This window comes from Myxocyprinus asiaticus, chromosome 23 (genome assembly GCF_019703515.2).
Source record: "Myxocyprinus asiaticus isolate MX2 ecotype Aquarium Trade chromosome 23, UBuf_Myxa_2, whole genome shotgun sequence".
In the NCBI taxonomy this organism is placed as follows: Eukaryota; Metazoa; Chordata; class Actinopteri; order Cypriniformes; family Catostomidae; genus Myxocyprinus; species Myxocyprinus asiaticus.
This window is the reverse complement of record NC_059366.1, coordinates 7,804,750-7,826,418: the sequence shown is the minus strand read 5'-3', so window position 1 is coordinate 7,826,418 and position 21,669 is coordinate 7,804,750. Positions and strand designations below refer to the sequence as shown.

At 40.8% G+C, this 21,669-nt stretch overlaps 1 protein-coding gene across 1 annotated transcript in view; it reads right to left on the bottom strand.

Moving 5' to 3' along the window:
* The window catches only part of LOC127413922 (cAMP and cAMP-inhibited cGMP 3',5'-cyclic phosphodiesterase 10A-like), a 146,271-nt gene that overhangs the window by 8,389 nt on the left and 116,213 nt on the right, over positions 1 to 21,669 (bottom strand). Inside the window, 11 exon segments of the mRNA XM_051651493.1 lie at positions 4,340 to 4,420; positions 4,587 to 4,698; positions 5,708 to 5,880; positions 7,724 to 7,879; positions 7,989 to 8,139; positions 8,808 to 8,891; positions 10,104 to 10,246; positions 12,874 to 13,060; positions 13,646 to 13,738; positions 15,256 to 15,398; positions 18,070 to 18,121. Of these exon segments, the coding sequence (XP_051507453.1) occupies positions 4,340 to 4,420; positions 4,587 to 4,698; positions 5,708 to 5,880; positions 7,724 to 7,879; positions 7,989 to 8,139; positions 8,808 to 8,891; positions 10,104 to 10,246; positions 12,874 to 13,060; positions 13,646 to 13,738; positions 15,256 to 15,398; positions 18,070 to 18,121 (1,375 nt within the window).

The following is a 21,669-nucleotide window of genomic DNA, read 5'->3' as shown; positions in this document are numbered from 1 at the left end:
CAAAACATCAGTGATCCACCACCATGCTTCACAGTGGGGATGGTATTCTTTTCACTATAGGCCTTGTTGACCCCTCTCTAAACACAGCGCTTATGGTTGTGACCATAAAGCTCTATTTTGGTCTCGTCACTCCAAATTACAGTGTGACAGAAGCTGTGAGGCATGTCAAGGTGTTGTTGGACATATTTTAGCCGGGCTTTTTTGTGGCATTGGCGAAGTAAAGGCTTCTTTCTGGCAACTCGACCATGCAGCTCATTTTTGTTCAAGTATCGTCGTATTGTGCTCCTTGAAACAACCACACCGTCTTTTTCCAGAGCAGCCTGTATTTCAGCTGAGGTTACTTGTGGGTTTTTCTTTGTATCCTGAACAATTCTTCTGGCAGTTGTGGCTGAAATCTTTCTTGGTCTACCTGACTTTGGCTTGGTATTAAGAGATCCCCGAATTTTCCGCTTCTTAATAAGTGATTGAACAGTACTGACTGGCATTTTCAAGGCTTTGGATATCTTTTTATATCCTTTTCCATCTTTATAAAGTTCCATTACCTTGTTACGCAGGTCTTTTGACAGTTCTTTTCTGCTCCCCATGGCTCAGTATCTAGCCTGCTCAGTGCATCCACGTGAGAGCTAACAAACTCATTGACTATTTATACACAGAAACTAATTGCAATTTAAAAAGCCACAGGTGTGGGAAATTAACCTTTAATTGCCATTTAAACCTGTGCGTGTCACCTTGTGTGTCTGTAACAAGGCCAAACATTCAAGGGTATGTAAACTTTTGATCAGGGACATTTGGGTGATTTCTATTATCATTATGATTTAAAAAGGAGCCAAACAACTATGTGATAATAAATGGCTTCATATGATCACTTTCCTTAAATAAAAGACAGTTTTGTTTTGCATGATCAGTCATATTTTCAAATTCAGCACCAAAATGTCACAATTTCTGCCACGGTATGCAAACTTTTGAGCACAACTGTACAGGCTGCTCGAGTCAGATTTAGCGTGTTAGCTTAGCAACATGCTAACATTAAACTCTAAGAAGGACCCTTTTCACATGTCAAACTTCGCCGCTGGTCTACAGAGTTAAAAGGGAGCAAAATAAACCCACTATTACATTTCCACAACTTTCCAAAAGTGGAAAAAAATAGAGAGAGTTGAAATACGGCAATCAGAAGAGAAAAAGATGCCAAACTCTGGCCTTGTTCAGACTGCCACTAAAAATCTGATTTTTGCATATCCAGATTGTATCCAGATGAGTTCCCTATCTGTCACTCACTCCACGTGTTGATGTAGTGACACTAGGGGTCACTCTTGGGAGCCCCAAACACCTTTGCTTTTTTGAAAAAAGGCCAATGAGAATTGGCAAGTGGAATTTGCATGCCAATCCCCCGGACATACGGGTATAAAAGGAGCTGGCATGCAACCACTCATTCAGATTTTCACTTCGGAGCCAAGCGGTTGTATTCAGTGCACTGAATTCAATTCCCTCCAAAGACGCACCTCAAAACTGCTGGATTTACGGCGCATTTCAGCGGCTTCTCCCCCTCTGCACCCGTGGAGTGCAGAGAACGCCTCACGAACGAGCGCGCGCAGTCGGTGCTGAACTGTCTGAAGGCGTTCAGATGGAGGACAGCGGTTCCACTGAAATTTTTCAGAGGCTCCTTGGGTATATGGCATCCTCAGCGGCGGCCACACCGCTCGGGTTGATGCATATGAGACCACTTCAGCACTGGCTTCAGACTCAAGTCCCGAGATGGGCATGGTGCTGCGGGACACATCGTGTGGCTATCACGCCGATCTGTCACCGCCTCTTCAGTCCTTGGACCGACCTTGCATTTCTACTGGCAGGGGTTCCCCTAGAGCAGGTCTCCAAGCGCATCGTGGTTACAACAGATGCCTCTAAGATGGGCACACAGCCGATGGCTCCTGGACTGGCCCGCAGCTGCGTTGGCACATCAACTGCCTAGAGTTGTTGGCAGTACTGCTCGCCCGGCCGTTGATTCAGGGCAAGCACGTGTTGGTCCGAATGGACAACACAGCGCTGGTAGCGTACATCAACCGTCAAGGCAGTCTACACTCCCGTTGCATGTCACAACTCGCCCGCCGTCTCCTCCTCTGGACAGCAGCGCCTCAAGTCGCTACGAGCCACTCACATCCCAGGCGACCTCAACACCACAGCGGATGCGCTGTCATGTCAGGTTACCCTCAGGGGAGAGTGGAGACTCCACCCTCAGGTGGTCCAGCTGATTTGGAGTCAATTAAGTTGAGCACAAGTAGACCTGTTTGCTTCCCAGGAATCCTCCCACTGCCCGCTTTGGTACGCCCTAACCGAGGCACCTCTTGGTATAGATGCGCTGGCACACAGCTGGCCCCCTGGACTATGCAAATATGCGTTTCCCCCAGTAAGCCTACTTGCACAGACCCTGTGCAAGGTCAGGGAGGACGAGGAGCAGATCATCCTAGTAGCACCCTACTGGCCCACCCAGACGTGGTTCTCGGATCTCACGCTCCTCGCAACTGACCCCCCCATGCAAATTCCCTTGAGGAAGGACCTTCTTTCTCAGGGACGGGGCACCATCTGGCACCCGTGATCAGACCTCTGGAATCTCCACATCTGGCCCTTGGATGGGACGCGGAGGCCCCTCTGCCCCCGGTCGCCATGCTCTGTAGAAACTCCTCCCCTTCGGGTAGGACCTACCATGGGACCTCTCCGCATGACATATTTCCGACAAGACTCGGTAAGACCATGTGATGTATTCCACTCAAAATACCACCCCCCCCTCTTTTTGGGCAGGGTGTGGTCTCCGCGGTGTCTTCCCCTTGGGAGGGACCCCCCCGATGCAGACACTTATGGCTCCCAGTCGGTTTTGGGGAGAAAAGAGAGGGAAAGAGGCCTCAGCTGGGCTAGCCTGTCCCTGTCGTTGGGCAGTCAACTTGTTCCTGATGGACCGTTCGACGCTCATAAGAGCATTGGGGGAGGTTACATGACGGCCTGGTGTGCTGGCTACGAGGCACACAGCGGTCTGCCCGTCACGTAACACAGTTCAGATAATTGTGGCATTTTGTATAGGGTCCCCTAGTGTCACTACATCGACACAACGTCGAGTGAGTGACAGATAGGGAACATCCTGGTGACTTTCGTAACCTCCGTTCCCTGATGGAGGGAACGAGACGTTGTGTCCCTCTTGCCACAACGCTGAACTACCCGCTGAAATGGCCGGGACCTGGTCTCGGCTCCTCAGCACAAAACCTGAATGAGTGGTTGCATACCAGCTCCTTTTATACCCGTAAGTCCGGGGGAGTGGCATGCAAATTCCACTCGCCAATTCTCATTGGCTTTTTTTAAAAAAAGCAGAGGTGTTTGGGGCTCCCAAGAGTGACCCCTAGTGTCACTACATCGACACAACGTCTCGTTCCCTCCATCAGGGAACGGAGGTTACGAAAGTGTTTGATAGTCTGGACAGCAAAAAACCACATAAAATCTGATTTTTCCGAATCTGATTCAAACCACATCGGGAGGTGGTTTCAAATGCGATTGAAATCTGATTTTTTCAGATACGTCTCAGTCCGGATGCTCTGGCTGCTCAAATCGGATTTCAAATGGTCTTTTGCGTCACTCTTAACGTGACACACAACGATGACTTCAAAAATCAGTGACTGCAGCACAGAACATCACAATATTTACCAGTCTCCTCCGTCGCTGAGTTTTTCTTGTGCGACGGAGGAGTTCTGCACCGCGACTGGACAGAGCGCTTATGTGGAGAGCGAGATGATGCACTTCCATTTTTCCCGCAACTGTTTTGAAAGCATCGTCACGTGGGTACGCCTACGTCGTTATCAAAGCAACCCATGCAGATAAGTTGGTTATGTCTGAACGCGCAAATCTGATTTAATCACTTGCAATTAATAGTGTGGACAGTCTGCCTGAAAAGATCTGATTTGAGAAAAAATCAGATTTGTCTGCAGTCTGAACAAAGCCTCTGTCACTCCCTCAGCAGCTGTATTAGAAACCCCGCCACAACAGTGGTGAGTAGTTACATTAAGGCTGAAATATGTGATTACAGTCTGTGAAAAGGGTCTATTAGAATCAACTCTTTTGTTGTTAGTCAAGTCTTTTGTGGACGTTAAGTGAAAAGCACTATTTGTGTGGCATGTGTCAGTGACAGAGTTGCTTCCCAATGATGAACATTTCAAATCAGTCATTTATGAGGTTTCATTTCAGTTAGGATGCTGCCTTAAAAGGTAGCTGCCTATGTAAACAGTAGTGAGCAAAGTAGCTCACTAGCTTTAGGACAGATATTATTGACAAATCTTGGTAATGACAGACAGTTCTCATGTACCTGACCCTGGGGAACTTCATCCTTCTTATCCCGATCCATCATAGGGATGGGCTGCATTCCAATCTTCTTCATTTCATCCCCCTATCATTATACATGACAACAAGAACTATTTAACTTATCAGAGACCCAGCCTGCTATTTGACATACAATACTGAAAGTAAAGTGATCTGTACAATCCTTTGAACAAAATTTACAACATATTTTATTAAAAACAGATTTGTGTTTGGTTAACAATGATGCAGCTTACCTCAGCCCAAAACTCAGCATAAATGTCATTGGCTGTGAGTTGTGTGACGGGCCATAGTTTGGTAACAGAGCAGAGGTCACAGGCAGTCATCATCAGACCAATTACACGGTCCCTGTGGTGGAAAAATAACCAGTCAGCAGTCAGTCAACAGCTGCAGATAAAGACAATGTTCAGAACAGCATACTACCCTTACCCACTTACTATTTCTGCATTATATAGCATGTACTGTACAGTATACTGTGAATAGTATTCAGCATACCTGCATAACCTACTAAATTTGCCGAAATGTGCAGTATATAACAGAGCACAATGTGATTAAGCATGCAATGTAGTGATTTCATGTAAAAACAATGTAGCATACCACTGTCTGAAACATTTAAAGTATTGTTGAATAATGCCTATTGTTTCACATTCTATAAAAAAAAATAGTAAAAAAATAGTATGCAGTACTTAGTACATACAGCACAGTATGCAATGAGCCGGTGAATACCCTCAAATCTGTAGAACATGTCCAGGTCATATTTCACCCCAAAATAAAAATGAAGAAATAATAATAATAAAAATAAAAATAATAATAAACTATTTTGATTAAAGAATATTTTTAAGGTCTATTATTAAGACCATTATTTTTTAGTTTCTTTATGACAATTTAGTTACCCTCCCCACCCCCCTTAATTCTTATTACTATGATAAAAAAAACAAAAACAAAAAAACAGTTACTGTTATGTGAAAAAAGAGTGATGTATGACCATTTATACATACATTAATTATACATATATGGTAGTATTGCCTTTCATATATGCTGATTTAAAATAAGCTGTATTAAAATACAGGACTATTTTTGGAATAACAAACCACTGTTATACAGGAGACATAATTTAAGAAGAATCACCAATGAGAATAATGGTAATTACAAAAAACAAATAAAAAAACAACACAAAACAAAACAAAAAAAGGTTAAACAACAAGGTGCATATTGGTACAGAGAATTTGCAGGGAGAAATGTACCTGATTGTTTTTAGACCACACAATGCATAAATTGTAATTGGTCCATTTAAAATTTTAGGTGAAATTTTGAGGAACTAGAATTAAGATGATGGGGTAGGAATATGACCTCTGACCTGTGAGCACGGTTGTTCAGGTCTAGCGCCCCTGCAGCCAGCAGTTCAGCCAGTTGCTTGCGGTTACCAAAGTACAGAGCGAGATCAGTGGCAATGATGGCCTTCCTGATGATCTCCAGCACCTGTTCATACTCACTGGAAGTCAGGTTGGAGAAAATATTGTGCCCTTCCAGCTATGGGAAAAAAGAGATCAATAAAAAAGCAAAAGCTCCACTTATGGGGCAGCAGAGCTTGCTGGAGAGAGGAAGCAAAGCTGAAGGGCATCCAACTGATCACAGAAGACCAACTGACAGCCAATGGCGATGTTCAAGTCAAGATGAGAGATTTCTTAAAGGAACAGTTCACCAAAAAATTAAATTTAAGAAGTTATTCACAGATAATCTTCCCCTCCACCGAAGCTTGCTTCTAGCTCACATTCGCATCCAGAATTCAATCCAGATTATCAGTGAATAACAATTAAAATTTTGGTAAGTTCCTCACACAAAGCTACATTATATTGCTTCAGAAGACTTTGAATACAGTGCTCAAGTTGTATAGACTACTTTTAGGATACTTTTATGGTGTTTTTTTCTTTTTTCTTTTTGGAACTTGACAGCCGTAGATACTATGAACTGCCATCACAGAAGCCACCGCCCCTCGTGCCTGGACCGTGGAGGGGAGCGAGTCACGGCCGCCGGACCCCACCCACATCCTGGACCATTTTTGGACACTCCACATCCTTCACAAAGCCCCGTCTCACAGTGAGGACACCAGATTACCCATTATTTCGGACACTTTCCCCAACTGACACTTTAATTCCCCGTTTTTGGACACCCACTGTGTCTGTCTCTTGCTCATCCCGTCACAATGGTCATTCACTCACCCAACTTCATGAGATGCATCCTGAGATGCTTTTTTAAACAGCTTTGAAGGACTTTCCATATGTGATGGGCACTTGTTGAATGCGCTTCCTTCACTACCCACTCAAACTCATACATGTAAAACAAATTTAATTCATATTTTTAGTTTTAGATAGAAATTCATAAATTGCCACAATTTACTGTATATTTGTCTACAAAATTAATTTCAGCCATTAAACCATAATACTTTAGGTCAAAGGGTTTTTTAAGCTCATGAGAAACAAAAATTCAATCAAGTGTATCCAAACTTTTGAAAGGTAGTGTATTTCCAGTAACAGTTTTCATGAATATTCCCTTTGCAAGGGGTTATAAAGGGTTCATTAATTACTAATAATTAATTTACAAAGGCATTATAAATCATTGATATGCAGTTATAACAATATGAATAAAAAGAACGACTTTCATTCAAAAGATGCCAAATAGTGAGCCATTTTACAGTACCTCACATGTTATAAATGCTTAATAACACTTATTCAACATTAGTAACCTAGGAAAATGTACCTTAATGTAAATTGGACACATATGAAGAATTTATCAAGGAGTTGCCAATATTAAAAACCTGTACATAAAGTTCAGTATGATTTAATGGAGGCTTTATTATATGATATATGCTGTGAATGAGCACGAAGACCTGAAAAGTGTATTTGCAGAGGACATTAGGTAACTAGGACTATTGGGACACCTCTCGGAGTAGCACCATTCTTTTGGCATTAACGTGAAAAAGGAAAGAGACAACACAAGGATCAAGACATTAAAGTAATGAATATTAACACCAAGCAGACTGTATCAAAATGACAATTCTTTTTTTTTTTTTTATCTCTCTATAATAATCTATTTAGCTACATTTTGACATAAATCATAAATTAGGGAATTTTATGTTTTTGATGAACATAATTATGAATAAGTGTATTAATGAACCATTTATAACAGTTTAAAAATGCTAACTATTTGGCAAGTACTGGATGAAAGTTGCGCTTTTTAAGCATGTTGCTATAATGACATATAAATGATTTATAAATATTAGTCATTAATGAACCCTTAAGAAAGGGAATGCTAACCTAAAGTGTTACTACTAAACTGATACTAAGCTGGTGCAGAGTGTAAGAGCTCTATTTACCTGCAGGATGGACACCGTCTGGGAAAAATGATGCTGTTCCATGGTGGATGTGGAATACAGGGCGGCCAGTGGATGATCAAACTTCTGCAGGTAACTGTTACTGTAGCCGCGGTGGTCCAGATCATGACATAAGCAGGCAATCAACAAACCTTTCCTCTGAGTGAGTATTGTGATGAAGCAGAACAAGCAAGTACAGTAAGTAACATTTATGGTAAACTAAACTAGTTCTTCAGAAGTGCTGCAGTGATAAGAATAATTGACCAACCTCAAGCTCTGTGAAAATTCCAGAGGTCTTCTGCAGAATGGCGTACATACAATGTGCTACCGTCACGGCATGTTTCCAGTTGTGGTATGGAACTCGTCTGTAATTTTTCCGCACTGACATAGTGAAGCAACACAGTTTCTCCAGCTCAAAGCTTAAAAATACAAAGAGAGCATTTTAAGAAAGAATAAGATTGTACACCTCATTTCTCTTCCTGTTTCAGGATCTATTATGATGAAATACACTTTTAAAGGGCTCACCCAAAAATAAAAAAAATCTGTCATGATTTACTCACCCTCATGTTGTTCCGAACTCGTATACTTTTATTTTTCCCACGGAACACAAAATAAAAAATTTGAAGAATCTTTACACAGCACTTAAATAATATAACATAAAATAACAGTTTCAAACAGGCAAAAAAAAAAATATCATAAAAGTAGTCCATACAACTCATGTGCTATATTCCAAGTCTTCTGAAGCCTTGCAATAGCTTTGTGTGAAAAACAGACCAACATTTTTGTTGCTGTTTACAAAAAATATTCCCCTATACCAAAGAATTTGGTCTGTTCTTCACATAAAACTATCGTATGGTTTCAGAAGACTTGAAATATAGTCCAAAAGTCATATGGACTACTTTTATGATTATTTTATGGTGATTTTATGGTGCTATGTTATTCTTTTTGAAGCTTGACAGCCGTGGTCACTATGATGTATGTCCTTGTATGGAAAAGAGCTTGAAGGGTTTGGAACGACATAAGGGTGAGTGATCAATGCCAGAATTATAATTTATCCCTTTAAGCTGTCCACAGAACCCGTTCTTACCTGTTTTTCCCACAAGAATTGTGAACCATGTACACAAATATCGCAGGCCAAAGTTCTTCAAAAGGGGCAATGTCAAAGTGAAACCTGAGACACAAATATCAAATAGTTTGTTTGCAATTCAAAGCTGGAGAGTCTCACTTTCTGAAACTTGAGCTAGAAAAGTCCTCGATACATCCTGATTACAACTGTATTCGTATAGAGTGTCCGTTCATCAATGCAAGAAAATCAAAACTTTTAGCCTTGGTATATTATGAAAAAACTTGAACCAGGAAAATATGGAATTAAAAAAACTACATGTATTTGTGATACAATAAAGCAATATGCCACAAGAAGCTGTGCATTATAGTGTTTTGAAAACACCCTTAACTGTGGTAAACGAACAGTCTCGAGAAGCTTAATACTTTTATAAAATAGTGGCAACAGAAATATGAGAAAAGATATCAATGTTCAATAAATATTTACATACATATCAACGGTGCATCAATATAGAATTAATTTCTACAACAGCTTCGAATGCAGCTTATCCAATAATAATTTAGAGTTTAAACCTTCTGTTTTACAATAAAGCAATTGGCCACAATAGTTTATTTATTTATTTGGAAAACAGTGGCAACAGCAATATGATTGAAGACATCAATGTTAAATAAATAAACAAACAAATAAATACAATTATTATTAAAAATGATTAATAATGTTTAAATATATTGGTATAATAAATGTATTATTAATGATAAATTGTGTATATTGGTTATTTTACTGCTATAAAAACAGACAGCATTATGTGCGTTAACGTGATTTTAGTGTGATAAAATTTCTGTTCTATGTGATTTTAATGTAATTAAATTACTTTCAGGGCTTACCGGCATTACGTTTTCGTGGCAACAAAGTTGTAATATTGGATATAACTTTACACAGATAAGGTCCTAAACTCTGAACTAAAATCATGTTAAAACATAATGTTTACATCTTGTGGCTATACTTGTATTTTAATGTTTATGTACTGGCCCCATTCACTTCCATTGTAAGTGACTTATGTTTTTATTTAAATAAATGAGCCACAAGTAAAAAAAATCAGCATTATGCCACATATTCTGTTCATTGAGCTTAACTTGTATTGAACCTGGAACATGCCTTTAAGTGCTTTGTCAAATTTGTCGGACCTCTCCAGTTAACTATAATTTAGTTAGTAACTATGAAGTAAAAGTATTATTAGTACTATAAACTATTACTATTAAGTAACTATTAAGTAAAAGTATCAGTGAAAGACATTGTGCAGAAGTGAAAGTGCAGACTCACATTTCGATCTCTTTATATATGGCTGAAGGAAGTGAGAGCTGTGTGAGGGTCTTCAGCTCCTCAGCCGTGCAGATACTGTGGTATGAAAGCTTCTCCATTGTCACCCGGTAGATGCACTCTGAATGTCTTATCCGGTGATACATCTATACACACACAAACAGATACCCCATGTGTCTACGCAGATGCAAAACATACATGCAAAATACTCTCGCCCTCTGAAAATTACAGTCATCTATTTGAGAGATAAAACAACTATATCTCTATGTATAACAACATTATGGTTATTTCTGTCTATCTATCTGTCTGTCTGTCTGTCTGTCTAGCAGTAGCACAGCATGTCCCATAAATTGTTGGCAACAAAGCAATTGTGGTATTAAAATTCATCAATCTAGTACAAATAAATCAGGCAAATATATAAATAAATAACTGGTAAAGCATGTGAATTCTTTCAAAATATCAATCCTATCAATGAATGGCAGCAAAGCGCTTGTGGTCTTGAAGGATTAACACCCGTCAATAATTGTAAAAGTTGCTATGTGACACGGCTCTTGTGCGTGAGTTTTGCGGGAAGGGGGGTGAGTCAGACCTCACAGAGGGCAGAGGGGCTGACGTCTCTCACAAACTGCCGTGACCCTGTATTTTTTCCAAACATTCCCATTCTTTATAGCTCTACAGTAATAGCTCTAATCGTTGGTTGTGGCACATTGTTGGCCACAGATGTTTTATTGGGCTCCAAGTCATGCTAAATGTATTTGGGTCACTGACATGAAATTTCAAGCAGTTTCTGCAGTGTCCTGTACTGTCAAATGCTAAAATTCAGCTATTTAAAAAAAAAAAAAAAGGCAAATAATTTTATGATTTTGTTATTTTTATGGAATAATAATATTTATTACTATTGTATTATGTATTATTTATTATTATTACTACATATAGTACATCAAATATTTGTACTTTTAAAAGCTAATTTTAAAAGTTAACTGTAGCTTGAGTTATTTGTTCCAAAATAGAGGATAAAATTGTCACAGTGTTGCATTTTCTCCTTGGTTCGGTTCGCTTGCACAAGGCAACATTTTAAAACATACCAAAATTCAGCTCTTATAAGTAAGCGATTGGATATACATACAGGTAAACATTTTCCAACCGGTAAACTTTTTCGATTATTGTTTATTTAATGGTAATGCAAAACGCCACCGTGTGGTTCTGAATGCACGTTCCGATCAGAAGTTGCACTGTAAATAAACATTATCAGGCATTCTGATGAATGAGTTGTAAAATTTCCAACATGGTGATTTTTATCCATCATTAGTTGCTTATGTGTTGCTTGTGTTCTGCATTGAAAAATGCCTGTTCTCATGATTACAGGTCCTTTATTAAACAGGCAATTATATGTAATACAGTTGCCAAAATATATAAAAAAAAAAAATATTTAAGGGAAAGCTAAATCCATGTTTTTATTAAGAATTACAGTGACATGCTGACTGCTAACCTACAGATTTTTTTCTTTTTTGGTTCGCTGGTCCGTTGGGTCAGATTCTTACCACAAGACAACTACTCCAGAGTTCATTTGGAATTGGACTGAGACTACCTCATCCAGGTGGTCTTGGATTGATTGCTCTAGTACGCATCTGAGTGTGATTGCTGTGTTCGTATATGCCTAAATGAACCAAACTAAGGGAGGAAATGCATCAAGTTCCGAAACAAATGCTGCAAAGAAGCCAGGTGTGGAAACGTCCTTAAAATGTATGAATGTCTTTGCACAACATAACAAAAATGTGAAACTAAGTGGCATTTATTTTTAACATAGATAGCACAAGCACATTTTGTAAGTGAACATTTTGTTTGATGAAGTTTGTTAGGTTTTAAATTATAAAACAATAATGAAAACAACATATCTGGACACTTTCTGGTTGTGAAATGCTAGATGAACATAGTTAATGTGCTGAACTACACCTGCCTATACTATGCTACGACACATGTATAAACTTGTGGGGAAATGACTAAGTTCATGCATGCAACTCTAAATGGCGCAAGCTTGTTATCTGTTAGCCAATCAGCTCGCTCACATGTGAAATGTCAAGCCAATCAACTCACATGTTGTAAGCTAATAGGTCCTTTGACTTGTAATCGGGTAGCCAATCAATTTGCGTACTCTCACTTTGTCTAACAGTTAAATTTGCTCAGATAACAAGTAAGCCGGTTTCACTGCAATGCACTGTGAGACTTTTCTCTAAAAACCCTCCTCCACCCAAGCTTCACTTGTCTAAATCTGATACATGGAGGATATTATAATGTCTATTTGTGGAGCAGCATGCATTACATGCTTGATGCAGCATGTCTTGTGTTTGGCTAACTGTGCAGCAGCAGCATGTCCACATGCTTAACTTAGTTTGCCTGTGTATTTTCTAGCGGGATCAAGTCTTTATACTTGCTCTGCAGCAGCAGATCTAGTCCACCAAGACCAATATCCTATCAATAAGTCATACCCACATTAACATGCTAAATCTTTCAGAGAGTTGTCATGACTGAACTGACTTCAAACATCCACTAAAAATCACCTTGACACCTGTTGCTTAATAGTGTCTCAGAAAAGTGGTTACTTTTGAGAAAAGCTCTTGCCGTATTTTTTTGCAGATGCCACTTGCTTTGATATTTTAAGTCTGACTTAAGTGTCCAACAAATACCTTTTTCGAGCCACTGTATTAATTTTAACCAAAAATCATGATGCTGAATAAAAAAAAGGTTTAAGGTTCATCATTATGTGTGCACTTACATTTGCACAGTGTAAGGCCAAAGCACAGAAGACAGCAAACATCTTAAAGTTGTTCTCATCAGTTTTAGTGAAGGCACTTCCTCCCAGCTTGTTCACCATTTGTACAACACCAATCACAGTCCCCCGGCTGACGATGGGCATGCACAGGATGTTGCGCGTTGTGTAGCCAGTGTAGAGATCTACTTCTCTAAGAAAAGTGGAACAGACAAAAGAGAAATGCACACAAACATACATGTATGCAGAGGTAAACACCCATAGTACTTGTATACTGTATAACTGAGTTATACACACAAGGGTTTCTATCGCTGGCTCATCTGGACTTTACATAATCAACTTATTCCAGATTTACCACAAGCCACTTTTATCTGACATGTCCACATTAATGCCTACAACCACAGACCACTGTGTGTGTGTCCACATATATACTGTATACATGATATATATTAAACATCTTAATGGTACACAAAAAGATTTGTTGTCTTTAAGCTAAATTAAATTTAGTATTTTTCTTTTTTTTTATTTCTTGAAAGGCTTTGTGAGATTCACCCTGTAAATAAATAATCATAGACAAAACTTGTTTTATTGCTATGGTACTGTAACCATAAAATTACTAACTAATTAATAATAAGCTAGCTTCTCGTGCGATGCAGTGCAAAATTGTGTATTATGTTGCATTAGTGATTCATCAAGCCATAACTACAGTTTTTAGTTTGTTGTGTAACCTGGTTGTTTAAAGAAATCTCAGGTGTTAAACATAGAAAATCTTCATTACCTGTTGAATCGAGGGTCTGCATAGGCATCTGGAATATTCAAAACCTCTCCCGTCCGTGCCACCTGACCGGCTATTCCTTTCTCTATAGAAAACCTGCAGGTGGGTCTTAAAGGTTATCTACCAAGGTATGAACTGTGCTTGTTTTAAGATGTATATTAGTTAATTTCACAAAAACTTGTCCAGGTCGCATTTCACCCCAAGACCATTTAGTTTTTACAATTGTGACATTACTGTCATTATTGACTATTGAAAATTAAGCACAATTAAGGTAAAAGCGCTGTGGATTTGCACTCGCTGTGTGCGCTGGTTTAGCATCTGATTCACTAAAGGAAGTGTGCAGATCAGGCAATGGTGCAAACGTGCCCACAAAATCTGTGCTGAATGCAATTTACAAGCCACAATTCAGATCTTGTGGGCCGAGTGCTTTTTAGTGGAGAATGCAGCAGACCACAGTGATCTGACACACTCGGCATTACTCCACTACTGTGATCCAGACACCTGAATCATCTATTTAACACGCCGAAAGTGCGCTTGACTACAGTACACCGTGCATCTAGATATATGCCAGGTTATAACAGTGTTCTCCATCTTTGGTGATCAATGATAAATTACTACTGCTATGATTGATAGAAAATGTACATAAGCATCTTTTATGTACATTAAATAAATAATATAAATAATAACCAGTTTACCACCTACGTTTCGGCGGTAACATGCACTTTGTAATATAAATTGCGGCGGGCAAACTGCATGTAGTATTGTGAATGAAACACAATCTATAATAAGCCTAATTTACAAACTGTAGAAAGGAGGTGTGTTTAGTTGGCAAATGATCTCATCATTTATTCGCCCTCATGCCATCCCAGATGTGTAGATTTTTTAATAAATAATAAATAAAGATTTTTAGAAGAATATTTCAGCTCTGTAGGTCCATACAATGTAAGTGAATGGTGACCGGAACTTTGAAGCTCCAAAAAGCACATAAAGGCAACATAAAAGTAATCCATACGACTCCAGTGGTTTAATCCATATCTTCTGAACCGATCTAATCAATTTTATTAGAAATCTTGACCTTTTACCAGCCTCGATTAGGAGGTGGCCATATGCACGAAGAATGCGAATCGCAAAAAAACAAAAGAAGAAGAATGTGGAAGTGAAAGTGTAGATTTATAGAAAAAGGACCTAAATATTGTTCTGTTTCTCACCCACAGTTATCATATAGCTTCTGAAGATATAAATGTAACCACTGGAGTCATGTGAATTGCTTTTATTATGCCTTTATGTGCTTTTGGGAGCTTCAAAGTTCTGAGATATTCTTCTAAAAAGCTTCAGTTGTGTTCTGTAGGAGAAAGAAAGTCATACACATCTGGGATGACATGAGGGTAAGTAAATGATGAGAGATTTTTATTTTGGGTGAAATAGATGCAGCACAATTGGAGCGCTGATCTAATTTGTTTTTGGTTTGGTTTGGATTCCCTCAGAGTCAACTGCAGAAATTCAATTCTGAACCCTGGTGTTTTTTTTTTTTGTTTGTTTTTTTAAATCACACTTTAAATGCATGAAGTTTATGAGGATTAAACATGTCTGAGTGTGGAACTGTGGGTGCTCACCTAATTTCTTTTGTTTTCCTAAAGACAGGTTTCCCTTCGTTCTCCTCTCCAATATCAAACAGATCAGAGTACAGCTCTTTGTTATTGTGATCTACCTGGAAGAGCGCACATCTGTCCGCATTAACCAGGTTTTTTGCATATATCTGAAACACGAGTGAACACATGCATTTCCTTAATGTCATTTCCCCACAACACATACACACAGTTTGTTTAAGAATTCACTTAATATTAGTAACAATATTACTATGCCAGTGCTGTTGGCACATTTATAGTGAAAGACTTTCAGCATGGTTAGAAGCATTGTTTCTTGTTAGTTTGCTGTGTGGACATCATTTTATCTAGCTGAGGCTTCTATATCATTTATTCTGTATATATCTTTAATTCTGTCAACACTTTGACCACACTTAAATGCACTTCAGAAAAGAGCTTACTTTGGGGTTTTGCAGAAAGCGTGTTCTGAAACATCATGCAAACTCTGTTTATTGGATTAAAGGCTGTTAAAAGAAAGCTCCTCATCACACACGGTTTCTATCGGAGTCGGAGATCACAGCTTTTATGAGTTTATGTTAACATATAAGTGCCGTCCTTATAGGTTTTTAAAAGTCGGGGGAACCCCTAAGTCTGAAATAGAGGGAATCCCAACTATTGAAGCGCAATGCATCTGTTGGATTACAAAGTTCATGCTGCTTTCGTGTCTTCAACAGCTTTCACGCATTAAACAGCTTTCTGGTATATGTTTAAATGAGCTATTATAATTTAATATCTGCACAAATTATTACTCCACCCCCTGCGCAATGTCATTAATGACAGCTCTATATTGTTGAACCAACATGGTTAGAATGATGGATGTGCGACATAGTTACTATGGTTTTGGGAAACAGTGAGTTACATTGTTGTACGGGAAACACACCCCAGGCCAATTACAGTAATCTGTGATTTTGGGGTATTTTGGGATTATTGGCATCAGCCACTAATAGGAGTTGTTCCCCTTTGTGTATGAATCTACCAACAGCCTTATTAATGGATAGTGAACAATTTTAATGTCATTTTGTTGTTGTAAATATAGAGTAAATATTGTGTAAAATAATTATTGATTTCATTTCAGTTTTTAGTTTTATAAAAAAAAAATTTTTTTAAATCTACATTGTATTATATAAACTTCCAATGAAATGTTTGGACACACTTGACTGCTGTCATGGTTGTGTGTGTTTGTTTGTGTATATTGGTTCAAGTCAAGTCAAGTCATATTACGTCAACTTCATGTTTTTGTATTACGAGTTTTGGATTTCACGACTGATAATAAACTGCACTTGGGTTCATCACACATCATCGTCTTCATCGTCTGCCTGTCATTGCCAGCCTATCGTTACAGATTGACTTGAACCAACATACACAAACAAACACACAACCCTGACAACTGCAATTCCATTTCTTTCAAAAACCTTATGATCTTAAAAACCTGTTGACCTAAAAGGTTTGCAATTAGTTTTTTTTAAGACAAATATAAAAAATATAAAAATAAATATATTAATAATTTTCATTAATATAAAAATTATTAATATAATATTATACATATATTATAGGGTTAGGCAAAAACAAATTGTTGTTTGATTTCATGCTTACTAAAGTTTAACGAAAGGAGTGCCAATTGGTACGTCATACACTTAAAATTAGATTTCCATCAAAACATGCAATTAGTATCCACACGTAGTCAGATTAGATTACCTAAAAAGTTTAATCTTAAAGAATATGCTACTGATTGCAATTCTAGTTGTGTTCTTTACACCCAGCACTGGTAATGAGTGGATGTGTCCAAATGTTTTACTGGTTGTGTATATTGACATTCTAGTGGCCAACAGCCCTCTTGCTCTTAAGATGCCTGTATCAATATCTGCAATTAAAAAACCCATAGTGGTCAACCGCTACAAAAATTTGCTTTAAAAAATTGCTGACAAACTCTTTTCAGAGTTTAAAGTCCTATTCATATGCCTACTACAATGTTTAGTCCCGTTGTGAAATTCTGGGCTTGGAAAATCGGGATGAATGAATCAGTGACCCTTCTCTTGAAAGAACCGACTAGAGCTCTTACAGATCCAAGAGTGTCTGTCCTCTCCCTGACCTGCTTACATCACTTCCTGTGCTGCTTTGCTCAGCAGGAAGGAGGGGACGCAGACAAGAGGGGGCCAGTGATTTGACACTTGGACTCTAGGAATATTTGTGCTTATGTGCATGTGTCACAAACTATTCTGTGTATTCACCTGTCTTTTAGAGTCTCTAATATTGAAATCACCTTCACTACATTTCCCAAGATGCACTGTTATCATCCTCACCTGTCCTCCATCATCATTGTGTTCAGCTGTTTTGTGTTAATCATTTGTACCTCTATTTATACCCTCATGTTCAGTTATTCATTGTCTATTGTGCCTTGAGCAAAAGCCATTCTTTTATTATCATCTTTAGTATTCCTAGTGCTATTTCTGTTTGCATATTTGTCTTCATCTTGAATAAACTCTGCATTTGGGTTCAACAGCATCTCTCTCTCCTTGGTTCATGTGCTGACAGCATGAGAAAGAGACTTAGAGAACACAAACATGTGCGTAAATGATAAAAGGAACATTTAGGACAAGCCCAAGGCTGATGGGTGAGCAGTGACAAGTGGGGGTTATCACAGAACAGGGCAAACAAAAAAGAGAAGGCCTTTCATAGCACAGATTTCTTTAGCGTTGATGGTGACACAGATGAGCGACAGAAGAACAGCATGTTTGTCCTCATGACCGAGCATGTGACCAGACTGAGAGAAGAAAACATACTCACCATAATATGTTCAAGTAGAGAATCTATTGCCACTATGTTGTCAAAGTACGTTCTGTTGGAAATGAAAAGTAGAGAAAGAGCTGTCATTTTAAAGAGGCAGCCATATGATACAAAGACCACTGTAGCACAAATACAGGCATTTTATTTAAACACTTGGTTTTAAAATATCATTCATATGGACTGTTGAAATATTGAAATAATTCAAGAATATGATCAGTCACATTTCACCCCAAAATCAAATTAATCAAAAAAAAAAAAAAAAGAAGAAAAGAAAAAATATACACATAAAGAAAATTAAGCCTACTGTAGGACCGTTAATACTTTTTGCATTGTGTCATTATTTTTCAGACAATTAATCCCCCAAATCCTTATTATTGTAATTCATTTGAGTTTTTATTTTGCAATTCTCATTATTCTTGCTGGTGATTCACAACAGATTCTCACTTAATACAATAATACATTATTTCTGAGTTACAAAATTATTGGTTCCTTATCTGTCACTCACTCCCAAACCCAAACACCTCTGATCTTTGAGGAAAGGCCAGTGGGAATTGGCGAGTGGAATTTGCATGATATACGGGTATAAAAGGAGCTGGCTTGCAATCACTCATTCAGATTTTTTCTTCGGAGCCGTGTGGTTGTGTTTCAGCAAGCTGAATTCCTCCGTCGATTCATTTACCTCGAAAGCTGTTGGATTTACAGTGCATTACAGTGGTTTCTCCCCATCTTGCACCGGTGGTGTGCAGAGAACACCCCTGGGCGCTTCAGCAGCTAAAAGAGTATATACTTCCGAATAAAAGAGTATATTTTCCTACTAAAAGTGTGGCACAGACGGAGCATCTTATTAAAGCTGCCTTTCTGTCTGTGTATAATTCCTGGTTGCGGTTGCTATCTCTCTGCTTCTCACGGCCACGATCACTGTCTCACATGCTTAGGCACTGCCCACGCGGAGACATTGTTCATGGATGGGTCACGTCCTCATTGCGAGAACATGACCATGGCAACGCTGCGGTCGCGGCTTTCCTTCATTCCTCAATGGGAGCTTCTCCGCCGGGAAACCCCCCCCCTGGAGCCAGGTAAGTGCTTCGATGTCCCCAGACTCAGCACGGCCACAAGTTCGGGGCTCGAGCCCCCCCAACATGGTGCCTCAGGCTCCGCCCCGCCGCGAGGCCCCACCAGCCGGTATGTCCGACGCGATTGTTCCCTTGGTCCCCCTGGCATGGCTTGCGCTCCCCAACCCGTCGCGGTGGCTGACCAGGACCGTCTGACTTGGCTACGTGATTCAGTTCACCAGGCGTCCTGTGATGAGTGAGAACATCGCTGCCTTGCATGCGGATATCGCGTCCCTTCTACGGAAGGACACGATAGAGCCTGTCCCTCCTGCTGAGATGAAGAAGGGGTTTTACAGCCCCTACTTCATCGTACCAAAGAAAGGCAGTGGGTTGCAGCCAATCTTGGACCTGCGAGTGCTGAACCGGGCCTTGCACAGACTCCCATTCAAGATGCTGACCGGCATCAAGACTGGTTCGCGCCGGTAGACCTGAAGAATGCATACTCCATGTCTCGGTTTTACCTCGACAAAGGCCCTTCCTACGGTTTGCTTTTGAGGGCCGGGCATACCAGTACAAGGTATTCCCCTTCAGTCTGTCCGTCACCTCGCGCCTTCACGAAAGTCACAGAGGCAGCCCTAGCCCCGCTAAGGGAATTGGGTGTCCGCATCCTCAACCATCTCGACGACTGGCTGGTTCTAGCTCACTCTCGGGATTTGTTGTGTGCACACAGGGACTTGGTGCTCAGCCACTTCAGCTGGCTTGGGCTTCGGGTCAACTGGGAAATGAGCAAGCTCTCCCCGGTTCAGAGCATCTCTTTTCTTGGCATGGAGTTAGACTCAGTCTCTATGATGGCGCGCCTCACGAGCGAGCACGCGCAGTCGGTGCTGAACTGTCTGAAGGCGTTCAGTTGACGCTAAATCTCTTGGGATGCACGACCTGGTCATCAGGTTCCTTGGAGGCACGAGGAGGATGAATCCTCCCAGTCCGCATCTCATCCCCTCGTGGGACCTCTCCATGGTCCTTCGGGGCCTACAAGGAGCTCCATTTGAGCCCCTGCAGTCAGTTGAGCTAAAGGCACTCTCCTTGAAGACTGCCCTCCTGACTGCGCTCACGTCTATCAAGAGGGTAGTGGACCTACAGTCGTTCTCTGTCAGTGACACTTGCCTGGAGTTCGGTCCTGAGACCCCGACCAGGCTATGTGCCCAAGGTTCCCACGACCCTGTTTCGGGATCAGGTGGTGAACCTGCAAGTGCTTCCACAGGAGGAGGCAGACCCAGCCTTGTCGTTTCTGTGTCTGGTGCGTGCTTTGCACATCTATTTGGATCGCACGCAGAGCTTTAGACGCTCTGAGCAGCTTTAAGTCTGCTTTGTAGGACAGCAGAAAGGGAGCGCTGTCTCCAAACAGAGGATCGCCCACTGGGTCATTGACGCCATCACTTTGGCATATCATGCCCAGGACGTGCCGCCCCCCTTGGGGCTATGAACACACTCTACTAGGAGTGTGGCGGCCTGCTGGGCTCTGACCAATGGCGCCTCTTTAGTAGACATCTGCAGAGCAGCAGGATGGGCAACACCCAATACCTTCGTGATGTTCTACAATCACCGGGTTGAGCCGGTCTCGTCCCGTGTGTTGTCAGGTATGAGCAGGTTAGTTGCGGGACAGCTGGCCAGGTGTACCACTTGCGTATAGCGCCTTTCCCCTCCTGGAGGCGAAGACGTGTGCTTTTTACCCCCAGTCGTGTTCACAAAGTCGTGGACCCTGGATGTCCTTCCTCCTTAGCCCTGTGGCAGGTGAGTTTGCGGAGAAACTCGTTGCCGGCCCAGTATGTGTGCTAACTTGGCCCTGTACTGGGGTAGGTGCTCCACATGTGCTGGTTGCCCATATGTAACCCCATGTGATGTATCTTCCGTGAGACGGTTCCCCTGTCGGTGAACCCGTGTCTTCCTTGGGCAGAGGGGCCTCTGATTGCCATGTTTGTGGAGCCCCCCCCCCCCGGAAGGACCTACCACAGGGACTTCTCCACATGAGACACTGCTGACAAGACTCGGTAAGACTATGTGACATATTTTCACACAATTTCCTCCTCCTCGGGCAGGGTGTGGTCTCTGCTGTGTCTTCCCATTGGGAGTGACCCCCCCTCCCGACACGGATGCTATATGGCCCCCAGCTGAACGATTTTTCCTTTTGGGGAGAAGAAGGAGAAGAGGCCGTGGCTGGGGCATCCGGTCCCCATTTTTTGGGCAGTCGACTTGTCCCCGAGGTGCAGGGGACTGTACGACGCTCGGAAGAGCGTTGGGGGAGGTTACGTGATGGCCGGGTGCGGTGGCTACAAGGCACCGCCAGTTCACGTAACACAGTTCAGCTAGTTGTGGTGTTTTGTATAGGGACTGTAATGTCACTACATCGACACAACGTCGAGTGAGTGACAGATAGGGAATGTCCTGGTTACTTTCGTAACCTCCGTTCCCTGATGGAGGGAATGAGACGTTTTGTCCCTCCTGCCACAACACTGAACTATCCGCAGAAATGGCCGGGACCTTGTCTTGG